A 14533-nucleotide genomic window follows, 5' to 3' on the forward strand; every position below is an offset into this window, starting at 1 on the left:
TTGGTGATGTTGATGTTTTTGCAAATGATGATGATAATGATGGTAACTGTGGTGATTAAGATGATATTGATAGTAATGAATATGATGATGATGATGAGGAGGAGGATGATGATGAAGAGGAATTTAGCTTTGGTAACGGTAACAATAATAAAATGAAGATAGTGATCACGATAATGTTGATGGTGATGATGATATTGATGATGAATATGATGATGATGATGATGGTGATGATGATGGGGATGATATGTTGTATGCGCGTTTCTTTATGTCACGAACTATTCATCCGTTTTATAATGTTTGTTTTTATCTGTCTGTGTATTAGTATGATTGTGTTTGTATGTGTTTTTGTTTGTTTGTGTGTATGTGTGTTGCATGTTTGAATAAGTGTGTATGTATGTATATTTGTATGTATGTATGGAGACAAATAAAATGTATCGTATCGTATCGTATATATGTATGTATCTATGTATGTATGTATGTATGTATGTATGTATGTATGTATGTATGTATGTACGTATGTATGTATGTATGTTAAAACCAAAACATGATGAGTGACACTGAACCGTCAAACATCAAGTAACAAATGGATTAACACTTTGATTTGTCGTTAATTGCACATGTCGGCATTCAGTTGGATATTTTCAAGCACACAGACACGCAGGAACCGCTGCAACAAGCACGAAATGTGGTTAGCTGCAAAAAACAGTTCCCTGCTGTCGCCTGATCTGACGCTGATCATTTTGCATATTTCCTTAAGAAATTTAAGGGTGTTGGGGTCCATCGGGCCAAGAACCTCGATGCATATTGGCAAGAATTCCATCGAGGGGAGGGCGTTCCCATATTTTTTCATTTTCTCGTCGGCTGCCCTGGCCGCAGCCAAACCGCATCATTTACTTGTCAGGTTTACGTATCGTTTGGCGAGGGTGCCAGGGACCGTAACATTCCACGCCAAACATCTGCCGGCTCTCCAAGGTATTAGCGTGCATCAGTCCGGGCGCCTACCATCATGCGCAGAAATGCCGGATGGTTCCTTGAGAACCGGGATTGAAGCCTTGGAGAAGAGCCGACAAATGTAAGCGCTGAGTGACGTAGTTGACGGCCCCCACCCAGGCGACAAACCAAACCGTGGTGCCCAAACTCGTCCGCCCCAGCGCCACATCGGCACGTGTATTTATTCTGAATGACCAGGCCAAGTCTGAAGCCAATGGCAAATTTCACAGACTCGTCGTCAAGCCTGGTGCCCACAGAGGTGTTAGGCAACGATCTCAACCACCCACAGCTGGCAACGCTGGACATGTCCAACAAACGAGCGGTGGAAAAGTCGTCGCCGCATGAAGACAACAAATTTTGAAAGATTTTTTATATTCTTCGTTCAAAATTTGGACGTGCGTACGGTCTTCCGGGGCGGACACTGGGGGAAGAATATCGCGGCAACGAAAAAACCGGTGGAGCAGGGAAGACTGCAGGTCGAGAGTGGCAGCGGCAGAAGAATTATAAACAACGGGAGCCAGCTGAACCACGCTAAGCAACCCCAGCCCACCAAATCGCACCGGCAGCTGAGCCTAGGACCAACCACTGTCGGTCACTTGAACATTGCAAATCGACGACAGGGCGGTGCGCAGGGCTCTGTTTAATTCGCCCAATTTAAAAGGATCAATGTGTTTGGATGTACGCAGGAAGTACATCAATTTGGGCAAACTGAGGGCATTGCGGATAATAGTCAAGGCATCATGGGCCAAAAGACAGGAAACACGACTCAGGGTCAAAAAACTTTATTTGATAATCGCCCTCGACCAAGGGTGTACCTAAAAAACTCAGTTCTGATGCACCAACTCTGGGTATTTCAGCCAGCGCATGTGGCACCTGAAATAAACTTTGGCAGTGAAGTTCGCATTTTTTAAAGTTTAACTCTAAGCCAATTGCAGCGGAGTTATGCTTCAAATATTCGTAGCTATCGGCCAGAGTTGGACCGTCCGAAGCTATGCTGATATAATCCAGATAAGCGCAAACGAAAGTGGACGAAGCTTTCTCTAAGAGTGGATGAAGAGTTAGTGCGAACAACAAAGGACCAAGTGGATCACCTTGCTGTACCCCCTCGGACGATTCTACAACCCAAGAGTGGTAGCCAAGGGAAGAGACTCCGCCATAGGCAGAATGGCAAAAATTATAGATATTGGGGCAAAAAAGTTTGACAGCCTCCAACATCGAGTCTCTTCTCAAGGCATTGAAGGCATTTTTAAAGTCCAGTTTCAGAAACCCCCATTGATCGGGGAGGTCGGTGACCAATCTTCGAACCGCATGAACAGCGGCCTCAGCGCCACCCTTAATCCCGACACCCAACTGAGTCGGGTAGAATGTATGTATGTATGTATTTATGTATGTATGTATGTATGTATGTATGTATGTATGTATGTATGTATGTATGTATGTATGTATGTATGTATGTATGTATGTATGTATGCATGTATGTATGTATGTATGTATGTATTATTATTATTATTCAAAAATTTGTATAGCGCTAATTACAAACAAAATGTTTCTCAAAAGCACTGTCTAAAAGAAACAGTTGAATAGCTACGATAAACCAAATCTTATAATGAAAACAAAAATGATTTCAATAATTTCTTGAACACTTTTTCAGTCAGTTCGGGCTGTCTTAGATAACTTGGTAGGCTATTTCAAACGGCTGGTCCAATTACAGAGAAACTTCTCTCAGCCATTTTCAAGTTGGTTTGGGTCACACATAACAAGTTGCTATCATCAGACCTTAAGCAGACAGTTTTAAAAGACAGTTGTTTCGGTGCATGCATGTATGTATGTATGTATGTATGTATGTATGTATGTATGTATGTATGTATGTATGTATGTATGTATGTATGTATGTATGTATGTATGTATGTATGTATGTATGTATGTATGTATGTATATATGTATGTATGTATGTATGTGTAGTGTGTGGGGCGTGTTTGTGTTTATGTATGTATGTGTATGTGTGTGTACGTAAGTATGTGTGTGTTTGCGTGTGTGTGTATGTGTGTGTGTGTGTGTGCGTGTGTGTTTGCGTTTACGAGGCTCAAATGGATCTTTGTGGAGACGGAAATGATGGCTGGCAGAAACAACAACAACGATGATGATGATGTTTGTGGTGATGATGATAATAATGATGGTGATGATTATGATGATGATGATGAGGGTGATGATGTTTGTGAAGATTGTATGACAAGATGATGATAAATTTATAGATGATAGTGAAGATGACGGAGGTGGTGATGATGATGATGACGAAGGTGGTGATGGTGATCGAGACAAAAATGAAATATGTTAATAACAAAGATAAGAATGATAATGACGCAGATATTTTTAAAAATGATGAAGATTATGATGATGATTTTAAAAATGATGATGATGATGATGATGATTGTCGTTGGTATCGCGTGTTACACGTGCATTCGCATCTGACATGAAGGTTAATGACGAGAACATGTTGGGAGGCTTGGTTAATATGATGATGATGATGACGATGATGATGACGACGATAACGCAGATGTGGTGATGATGATGGTGATGATGACGATGATGTGGTGATGGTGGTTAGGGTTATATTTCTAGTGATAACAAAAACAGATAACATTTATAATATTAAAACAATTATATATATCTATGCATAAATATTATTGTTATTATTATTATATTATTATTATTGTTATTATAATTATTATTATTAACATTATTTTTTTTTTCAATTTATAACCCATTTTTCAATAAAAAATTATCTCAAAAGCGCTACTAATCAGCATGCAAGAAGTCTTTCAGATCCCTCCCTACAAAGCCTGTTGAAGAACAGACTGGATTGCACCTGATTGAATGGCAACTTGTTCCACACGGTAAACAATGGCAAAGTTGCAGGTAGCAGCAATCAACCTGGTGGGAGGTACGGGATGGATTGTGCCGAAAAGAAGGTGTGTGTTTTGAGGTTCAGCGACATTTTGATGAGGTGTGAGGGTGCCATGCTATCTACGCACTTGTACATCAGGATAGAAATTTTTAACAAGATGCGTTTCTTTACAGTAAGCAAATGAAGTTTTTCGTCCACCAGCAGGTAATTTTGCGGCACGGTTCTGAACAGATCAAAGAAGACTGTTACAACAATTAGGCCCAGAAAAGGCAAACGAATGTATAAGACTCAGAGTCTTTGACAACTCAAGTGATTGTTTCACATTTTGTAGAAAGCAAAGTTGACAAAAACATTGTTTGTTTAACGGTATGATATGCTCATCTATTGATAGATTAGTTTCAGGGATGATTCCGATGTCCAGTGCAGACCTATGATAATTGAAGTGATCCATCACCATTGAACAAATGAAGTCAACATTCACTTCAGATATCTGTCGCCAAATGGGCAAAATTTGAGTTTTGCGTTAATTTAATTTAAGTCTGTCAAGCATCATCCACTTGTCAACGTCAATGAAACAGGACTTGATGGATTTGATGGATTCAGTGAGACCGCTGACATCGAGTTGGATATCGTCCGCAAAGGCATGGCATTTGAACTTATACTACCTTGTTTTATCTAAAACATCTGTTGTGTACAAAAATCAATAAAGGACTTGAAACGGATTAATGGGAGACACCAGAAGACAAGTTGACAACATCTGACAAGATGTCAAGACATCTTGTCAGATGTTGTCAACTTGTCAGATGTTGTCAGATATAAAAAATAAATAAATAAAAGCTAATGTTGGGATCGCTCAAAAAGGTAAGAGGAAAATCAAACCAAAACTGTCCCGGAAAGACAAAATGGGAGCTGAGTTTATTAACGAGCAGATTGTGGTTGCACAATTGAAGGCAGCACTCCTGCCGAGTGGGACCAGTGATTAAAGACGCTGATTGTCATTGGATGGAAAAAATCAGAAAGGACCTAAAGAAGAGGAGCAGTTTTGCTAGAATGGAACTGGCAATAGCCGCATTGGAAGGAAGGAAGAAGATCGTAAATATTCAGATGGAAGAAAAGTTGTTAGTTAGTAAAAAGTTGTTTATTAACCATTGATTTGAAAGAAAGATTGAATATTGAACGCTAGTTAGATAGGCTACAGCGGCCATTCAGGATAGGAGTGACAATGGCATGTTTTATTTATTAATTGTTATCATCATCATCATCATCATCATTGTTGTTGTTATTATTATTATTTTGAAATATCACCAATAGGTTTTTATAATAATTTTAATCTTTCACTTTTTAAAATTTTGTGGCCGGATTCTTTCAACGATGAATTGATAGAGACTGTTATAAAGCTATCGTATGGCATATATTGTGACAGAAACAATTTGTGATATATATTTGAATATACTTCCCCGCTATGGACTTTTTCTAAAAAATGAGCATTGTGGCAATCATTGACATTTTATTACATTTTATTACATTATTGTGACATTTCATTATTTTATTTTCATACTTATTTATTGTCTTTGCTTTGAAACAAAAGAGTTCTCATTACTATTATAGTGATAATCAACCATATTAATGCTAGAATGACATCAAATGTTAATGTTCTGGTGATTTTGTTGAAACAATCAACTTCATGTTGGCATCATTCGTCGGCTAGTATCAAGTCTTTGGCGTCAAAGATAGTAGTAATTTTCATGTGACGATGTTGATATTATTGTTACTATTGTTATTGATGATGACGATGATAATGATTTGTTGTTGTTTATGAATTGTTGTTGATGATGATTTGTTGTTGATGATGATTTGTTGTTGATGATGATTTGTTGTTGATGATGATTTGTTGTTGATGATGATTTGTTGTTGATGATGATTTGTTGTTGATAAAGATTTGTTGTTCCTGCGTGGCTGGCGAACGTCATCATCATCAACTACATCAAACAGCATGTCAACGACATCATCAATTTCAAGTATATTGACAAAATTACCGTCATCATCTTCATCGTCTTCATCTTCTTAATAATTATTATTATCATCATCATCCTCATTATTATCAACAAAATTCAAAGGTGAAAAATTTGTCAAGTTATCATTTAGTTTCTTTTGATATCTTCTCTGATTTTCAACAAAATTTCTAATCATTCCTTACCTTCAAAAAAGAACGCTTAATAAGAACGATAATATAGCCTAATGACTAAAGGCACTCTGCGTTGCACTAACCTGGTTCAAATGCAGAATGGTGTCCTGATGCAGCAATTTACGCGTGTCTGCTTCATTGGAACCTCCGAGTAAAGCAACGAAAGACCATAACTGAGCAGACAGTAGGAAACACTCCAACATCCAATCATTGGAGCGTTGATTTGTTTGGATGATTTTCACTCTGACGTTCCAACCAAGGCATGGCGATCTTAAAGCCTCCTCATCTGCTTTTGAATCTTCCTGGCTAAGTAACATTATGTATCTTATGAGCCAGGAAGATATAAGGTTAGATATAGATAACAGCATGATCCCCATTTTTTCCGCGGCTCTGACAGACCTAACAAAGTGACCAGACGGACGATGGAATAGCAACCTGAATTTAACTGCATTTTTTTATAAGCCATTAGTGGAGATCTTTTAAACGCAGTTGCGATGCGAGAAATATCGGTGTCTCACAAGCAACCTGATTCATGCGTTCAACACAATTGAGTGCAATGTGAGAGAAACTGCTCCAGCCCATGTAGCAATGTGTTGCAATGATCAATTCTTGGGCTGCCGTCAACATGTCACATTCCAACATGCCGACGATTTGTAAAAAAACATTACTCATCAGCAACTAGCAGCAGCATCAAATTTCCATCAACATACCGAAATATCAACAACTTCCAAAATACAAAGAATTTTAGTAACAGAATTTATTACGAAATTATTGCTTTTAATACCACGGTTATCATTAGCAACGATCGAATAATTTACATCTACAACAACATTTAAAACACCATCTAAAATTAAAAAATCATAAAAAGACAACTTCAAAAACATTATCAACCGCATCAACAACAACAATATTTACATCAACAACAGCAGTAACAACATCAACAACAACAACAAATTCATCAACAACATCAACAACAACAACATCACAGAGCATTTTTATAGCGTCCGTTATTTCCTCATAATTTCTCATAAACTTTCAAGTGATAAGTCGAATATTTTTCCGGGTAGATGGTCACCAAGTTGTGTAGCGCTATACAATCAATATATATTTTTTATTTTTTTACCATACGAAGCAATACTATTTTTACCTTTTCATTAATTAATTCCCATCATTTCCTCAATTTTTTTTAATTAAAAAAAAATCAGTCATAGGAGAATCTCTCCAAACATGCAAAAGAAAAAAATGAAGAAATTAATAATGATGAATTATAGTTGTAGTATTGAATTATTTAGTTAAGATTTTGAAATGAAAAAATATAAAAAAAACAAAGTATTTTTAAACTATTTATATAAATACGCGTGGGTTGAAAATGAGAAGAAAAGTGTTCGAAGCTTCGGTGGAAGTTGTCTGCGGCGAGGTTTCAATCTGAATTTGACTGAAAAGATTCATTAGAATGAATTGGAATGGAGGATGGGATGTAATTAGTTGCCTTTGATGGGAAAATAAATTTTAAGTTAATGATGATAAATGATGATGGTTGGTGTTGTTGATGATGATGATGATGGTGTTGTTCATGATGATGATGGTTGGTGTTGATTATGATGATGATGATGGTGTTGTTCATGATGAGGAGGAGAAGTAGGAGGATGGTGTAGATTATAGTGATGACAACGGTGATACAAATAAATTACACATTTAGGGTGATAAAGATAAAGATGATGATGATAATGATGATGATGATGATCTCACGTATAAATCTTTCAATAGTTATGAAAGAAAGTAATAATAATAAAAGAGGTTACCTACTCTTTCGATAATAACAATAAAAGTATGATTAAATAAATTCATATATTAATGAACGAACGAAAGAAAGAGTGAGTGAGTGGGTGAACAAATGAATGAATGAATGAATGAATGAATGAATGAATGAATGAATGAATGAATGAATGAATGAATGAATGAATGAATGAATGAATGAATGAATGAATGAAAGAAACCGGTAAAGGCCTGCATATGGTCAGGCAGCACAATAACAATTACAACCCCACCGCTTCGATCCTTCATATTTATGTTCCTGTCTGAACAGGTCTTTTTTCCAGCCATTGTTTATTTTTCTTTTTTTTATGATTGTTGTTATTGTTGTTGTTATTCAGTCTTTACTTTGTTGTTATGATTGTTGATTTTGTTTAATTCTCCAAATTGCTGTTGTTATTCGTTTGAGAATTTCAAGTTTTAAAAATTGTCTTCCCATATTAGATAGGATGAGATTAATTGAGCCTGCGCCCCCCGTTTCCCTTTCAATGAATGAGCTTCATTTCAGCGTAATTCCATTATCAATTTTATTCCTTACGGCCATCTCAGTGAGAGGCATTTTATTTTATTTCTAAATTTTTCAGACGCCTCGGATGGATGTTTGGCACGTACATGTTTTGATTCGAAGGAGATGTTGATTGGTTGGTGCAGTCCAGCATGGCGGCATTCATCACACTTGCTTGCTGGCCCTGCTTGCACCACCTTTCCTCATCATTTCCTGGTCATCGTTTAGCTCTTTGAGTTACGTCATAATGAAGGTGATAGGAATGGTGATGGTCATGATGACGGTGGTGATGATGGTGATGGTCATGATGATGATGATGATGGTGATGGTTATGATTATGAGGATGATGGTGATGGTTATGATTATGAGGATGATGGTGATGGTTATGATTATGAGGATGACGACGGTGATGGTAATAAGGATGAGACAATAATGATGACGATGAAGATGATGGTGGTAGTGGTGATGATGATGATGATGATAGGAAATATAAGTGGCAGTGATGATGATAGGAAAGATGTCGCATAGAGAAGGTTCAAATATTTTGTAATAAACCACGACAATTTAAATTTTGATTAAAAATGTCGAAAATGAAATTGAATGCATCTCAACTTTAATTTTATTCGTTTTATGTTATTATAAATTTGCAGTACAATACAATCCAACACAACACAATACAATACATTACACTGCAAGACAACACAAAATGTTATTCAATATTTTAAAATTGCATCCACTTTTGTTTCTCTTTCCACTTTTACTTTTTGTTGTTTCTTTCAAAAATTTGATAACTTTGACACGGCCCAGCAAAGAGATATTTATGCCGGCGACACGTGCAACTGTTGACGACGAGCCACAAAGCGACTATGCTGAAAATAACACAAAAAACAACAACACAACAACAACATCTATATTAAAACATAAAAAAAACAACAGCCCAACTATATTGAAAAGCAACACAACAACAACACACAACAACAACACTGCAACACATCAAAAACGACTAAATTTTAATAAAATCACGACGACACATCAGCTTATAACATTGGAACTGGCCCTCAATTAGCCCTCCGTCGCAACAGAACTCGCAATGTTTTCGCTGTGTAGCGATGGGAATGAATCAGCTAGTCGCACAGCTAGGATTTGAATGTTAAGCCCTGGACCACTTGGTATGATCTGGGCTGTGGCGGATATAGACAACTTTGACGGGGGCAAACATTATTCAATTTTTACGGGAATTTGTGGTGTTGTGGCCAATGTTATGCTGACAACCTTTTTTGCATATCATCCACACCATTGGTCAATTTTTGACATAAAACGCTGCTTTTACTGTTAAAACAATGAGTTTTACTCACTTTTGATAATTATAATACTGCAGACAACTGAAGGCCACGGGAGAAGAGCTTGGTGGGCTCAGCAAGCGCCTACAGAGGTGGCAAAAGTGGAACAGGAGGTAGTAAATAAAGTGAGGACCGACCGATATCACAGGCAAATTCAGCAAGAGTGACAAAACTTCAACAACAAAAACAAGCCAACAACGTCAGCAACGAACAAAACTGTAAAAATTTTAGTCTCAAATAAAAATGCTCATCCAAAAATAGAAAATTTTTCTCTAATTTCAATGGTGTATTACAACAGCGTGCATTATTTTTATGCGGTGATTTATATTTCAGCAATGAATGAAAAAATGTTGGAAATAATTCATCATCTGCTGGTGCGCCGAAATAACAACAACACAACCCAGGCTTACTAAAACAATTTCACCAGTGAAACAAAGGTAGAAATAATGAAACAATTTGCGCAAACAACAAACAAGTTAAACAAAAAAGACCACTGGTAAAGAAACAACAATGTGTAACAACAACAACAACAACAACAACATATAAACAATATCATGTAAACAACAGCAACAACATGTAAGCAAAAGCATTTGAACAACAGCGACAACATCTAAACTACAACAACAACAAAAATATGTAAACAACAAAAACATGTGAACAACAACACTGCAACAACAACAGCAGGTCACAAACAAAACAAACCCGAGAAACAAATGTTGGCGTTTTTTCATGAAATGTGATCACCTCTCTACTGCATTTGTGAAAGTTATTTTATGAAATATTGTTGGATGGATGGATGGATGGATGGATGGATGGATGGATGGATGGATGGATGGATGGATGGATGGATGGATGGATGGATGGATGGATGGATGGATGGATGGATGGATGGATGGATGGATGGATGGATGGATGGATGGATGGATGGATGGATGGATGGATGGATGGATGGATGGATGGATGGATGGATGGATGGATGGATGGACATCAACATTGCCAAAACTTTATTGGATAATCAAAATAAACCCAAACATTATCATGATAAATTTAAAATTGCAAATTCAATATGTCAATCTATCTTTTTAAGACCAGTTGATGAAATAGAAATTATAAATATAGTTAAAAATATGAAAAACAAAACAAGTATTTCTCAGGATAACTTAAGTAATTATTTAATCAAACAGATGATTAATGAAATAATAAAGCCTTTAACATACATATGCAAACTTCCTTTCTCACAGGGCTACTCTCCTCAATGCTTTAAGACCGCTAAAGTAATACCAGTTTATAAAAAAGAAGATCGGTTAGATATATCTAACTACCGCTCTGTTTCTCTTCTCTCGCCTATTTCAAAAATTATAGAACAATCGATGTGCCAGAGATTAAAATCTTTTATACAGTTTAAAAATATTATTCATGAAAATCAGTATGGATTTCGAGCAGACCACTCAACGGAGCTTGCTATAGTAGAATTTTCGCAGAGAGTGATGGAAAAATTGAATGAAAAGATCTTCACATTAGAAATTTTTATGGATCTATCAAAGACATTTGATCTAATAAACCATGAAAATCTGTTAAGAAAACTCTATTCATACGGTATAAGAGGAGTTGCATATAAATGGTTTTCCTCTTACCTTGGAGAAAGAAAACAATATGTCTCAATCGAAACCTATGAATCAGAAAGGCTCCAGATTAACTGCGGAGTCCCACAAGGCTCTATATTAGGATCAATACTTTTTACCTTATTTATAAATGTCTTATGCCACATAACTACATCAGCTAAATTTTTATTAGTTGCCGATGACACGACTATATACTTTCATACTAAAGAACCTAACAAAGAATTAAATTCTATCAACAATGAAATTCGATCCATCGCCAATTGGTTTACCTTTAATGATTTAATAATAAACTATACAAAGTGTACATATATGATATTTGGACCAAGAATACTAACCAATTGTATCACAGACTTAAATATACAAATCAATGGTAATCCTATACATCGATCGAGCTCAACAAAATTTTTAGGTATCTTCATCAACGATAACTTATCCTGGGACTCGCACATTAATTTTATCTCCCAAAAAATAAATAAAACAAACAAATAAAATAACACAAAATGTATTATTAGAATTATATTATACCCTTATTTACCCAAACCTAACGTATTGTAATTTGCTGTGGGGAAACAGTCCAAATTTAGACATGCAACATATTTCCGTTAGCCAAAATCGTTTCGTTCGTCTCTTTTTCAATTTTCATCTTCGCTGCCATATTTCTAATTATTACAATATTTTACAAATTTCAAATGTTAAAAATATCCACTTGTATACCTTAGCTCTTTTGATGTATAAATATGTACACTGTGAACTCCCGTTGTTTTTTAAACATTTCTTCAACTTAAGAAGCTCGATCCAAACTAAAGTGTTTAGGAATGCATCAACTTTTTATCCCAGTTATTCTAGATTGAAAATAATAAATAATAGCTTAAAAATTTCTGGTCCAAAAGTTTGGGATGAAATAATTAACACAGAAATTAAAAATATATGTCAAAAACATTTATTTAAAAACAAAGTCAAAAAATTTTTGATTGAGCAAAATACTTTTTTTTAACTTGATATCAAAAAGGCAATCATATTTTGTATGTATGTGTGTGCGTGGGTGAGTGTGTGTGTCAGGTGTGTGCTGGGTGTGTTTGTGTTTGTATGTATCATAGTCACCTTTTCTTGAACAACATTTATTTACATTTATTATTTACTAGAACAAGAATCTCTTTTCATTTGGCTAACTTATCCTGTGTATACGGTTTTCATATGTTTCCATAAATGCTCCTTTTAATGTGTAATTGTAGTAAATTTACTTCATATTTAAATCATTATGAATTTTTATAGGTATGTATGTATCTGTGTATTCAGGCAGCGTGTTTTAGGAATATGAATTACGTTGGGCTTGGTTGGGTCTGCCGGGTCGTTAACAATCTGGGAGATTCAATCAGGTTCGACGAAATATGTATGTGTGTGTGTGTGTGTGTGTGTGTGTATGTGTCTGAGGGTGGGTATAGGTGCGTGAGTGCGTGTGTGTGTGTGTGTTTGTATGTGTGCGTGAGTGCTTGCGTGAGAGTGTGTGTGGGTAAGTGTGGGTGTGTGTGTTTGGGTGAGTGTGTGTGTGTGCTTGTGTGCATGTGTATGTGTAGAAATGTGTATATATGTATATACATATTGTATTCTAAGACCGTTAAACAGGGTACAGCGGGGGTGTATATGGAGGGGCACATATCTATGTGTAAGATGTCCATGCACTCGGCTGTGCCCTGAAACATATGGCCACGCCCTATATGTATATGGTGTGTGGCCATATTTGTTTATGTGTCTATTTATTTGAGTGTGTAAGTGAGCGAACGTTTGGTTTCCAGATCATTTCATTTCATTGATTCTGTTTCTTCAGTTCTGTATAACAGTATTGTGATAGGAATTGTAGTATGGTGAGTGTTTATAAGTATATGTGAGCGTGAGTTTATGTGTATGTATTTCATGACCTTTCTGTTGCATCTATAGTTAGAAATTTTAGTTAAGGGTGGCCTATCCACAAGTTTATCTTTTTTGGTCATCCTTCAAAAATAAAAAAAAATAAATAAAAAAATAAATAAAATAAAAATGGATGGATGGATGGGAGAATGTTTCCATGCTCCTGTTTGAAGGATGCTGGCTGAGATTTCCCGGAAGTGACGCTCAATATCAAATTATATCTCATTCATCGTCATCACCATCAGGATGCTGGAATTATAAACAATAAAAATAAAAATAATAATAATAATATAAATTTTTTGTCTTAATTTTTTTATTTATTTCTTCTTATCGATTTCAGTTAATCATCCGTCAGTTTATTGATTCATGCATTTGTAACTAGTCATGTGTTTATCCATTTAGTCATTTATTTATTCTTCCATCTATTCATCCACTCATCCATCCAACCATCCATCCATTCATCCATCTATCAATTTATCCATCCATCCATCTAGTCATACATTAATTGTGTTGTCTATGAAGCAACCCAGGATAATAAATTTCTTCATTAATTAGATTTCTCAGTTATTCACTTATTTGTTTATTTTGTTAACATTTGTTCATTCTTCTGTTATTGTTTTGTTCACGGGTTCGTTCGTTCGACCGTCTACAAATCTATCAATGTTGCGTTTGAATTATTTTATTCACTCACTCATTTCTTCAGTCATTCATTTCTTTGCTTTGTATTTGTATATATCTCTCTCTTTCTTTTTCTCTCCTTTATTTAATTTTTTTCACTCTCTCATCTCCTCTCTCCATCTTTCTCTCTTCTCTCTTTATCTTCAATTTTCCTCCATCTCTTCTGTTCAGCTCTGTCGTTCCTCTGTTTATTTTATCTTTCTGTTCTTCTTCCACTTCCTATTTTCTTTTTGTCTTTTTTTAATTTTCCTCAACTAATTGTCCCTCCTTCTCTTTCTGCCTCTATCCATCTTTTTTACGTGACGCACTTTTTTTCGATAACTCCATCTTATATCGTTGAGTTTTTTGTCTTTGTTTTATTTTTTTTTCTGTTTATACATATTTATTCGTTCATATTAATTTATTTCTTTTTCCTTCTCTCTTCTTTCAATCGTGCTTTTTATCTTTCCATCCATCCATCCATCCATCCATCCATCCATCCATCCATCCATCCATCCATCCATCCATCCATCCATCCATCCATCCATCCATCCATCCATCCATCCATCTATCCATCCATCCATCCATCCATCCATCCCTCCATCCTTCACA

The 14533-nt window shown here is 35.8% G+C and overlaps 2 protein-coding genes across 2 annotated transcripts; one reads left to right on the plus strand and one right to left on the minus strand.

Moving 5' to 3' along the window:
* Positions 1-683: 683 nt before the first annotated feature.
* Positions 684-4843, plus strand: HELRODRAFT_164231 (hypothetical protein; the record flags this gene model as incomplete). The annotated part of the gene is made up of 5 exons (XM_009029225.1): positions 684-1072; positions 1611-1761; positions 2642-2726; positions 3907-4067; positions 4757-4843. The coding sequence occupies 5 exons, from the start codon at positions 684-686 to the stop codon at positions 4841-4843; spliced, it is 873 nt and encodes a 290-aa protein (XP_009027473.1).
* A 386-nt stretch (positions 4844-5229) lies between these two features.
* Positions 5230-6457, minus strand: HELRODRAFT_164232 (hypothetical protein; the record flags this gene model as incomplete). The annotated part of the gene is made up of 2 exons (XM_009029226.1): positions 5230-5292; positions 6164-6457. 2 exons carry the CDS (start codon positions 6455-6457, stop codon positions 5230-5232), a joined length of 357 nt encoding a protein of 118 aa, XP_009027474.1.
* Positions 6458-14533: the final 8076 nt, after the last annotated feature.

The sequence above is a fragment of the Helobdella robusta genome (genome assembly GCF_000326865.2).
Source record: "Helobdella robusta unplaced genomic scaffold HELROscaffold_6, whole genome shotgun sequence".
NCBI classification, from domain to species: Eukaryota; Metazoa; Annelida; class Clitellata; order Rhynchobdellida; family Glossiphoniidae; genus Helobdella; species Helobdella robusta.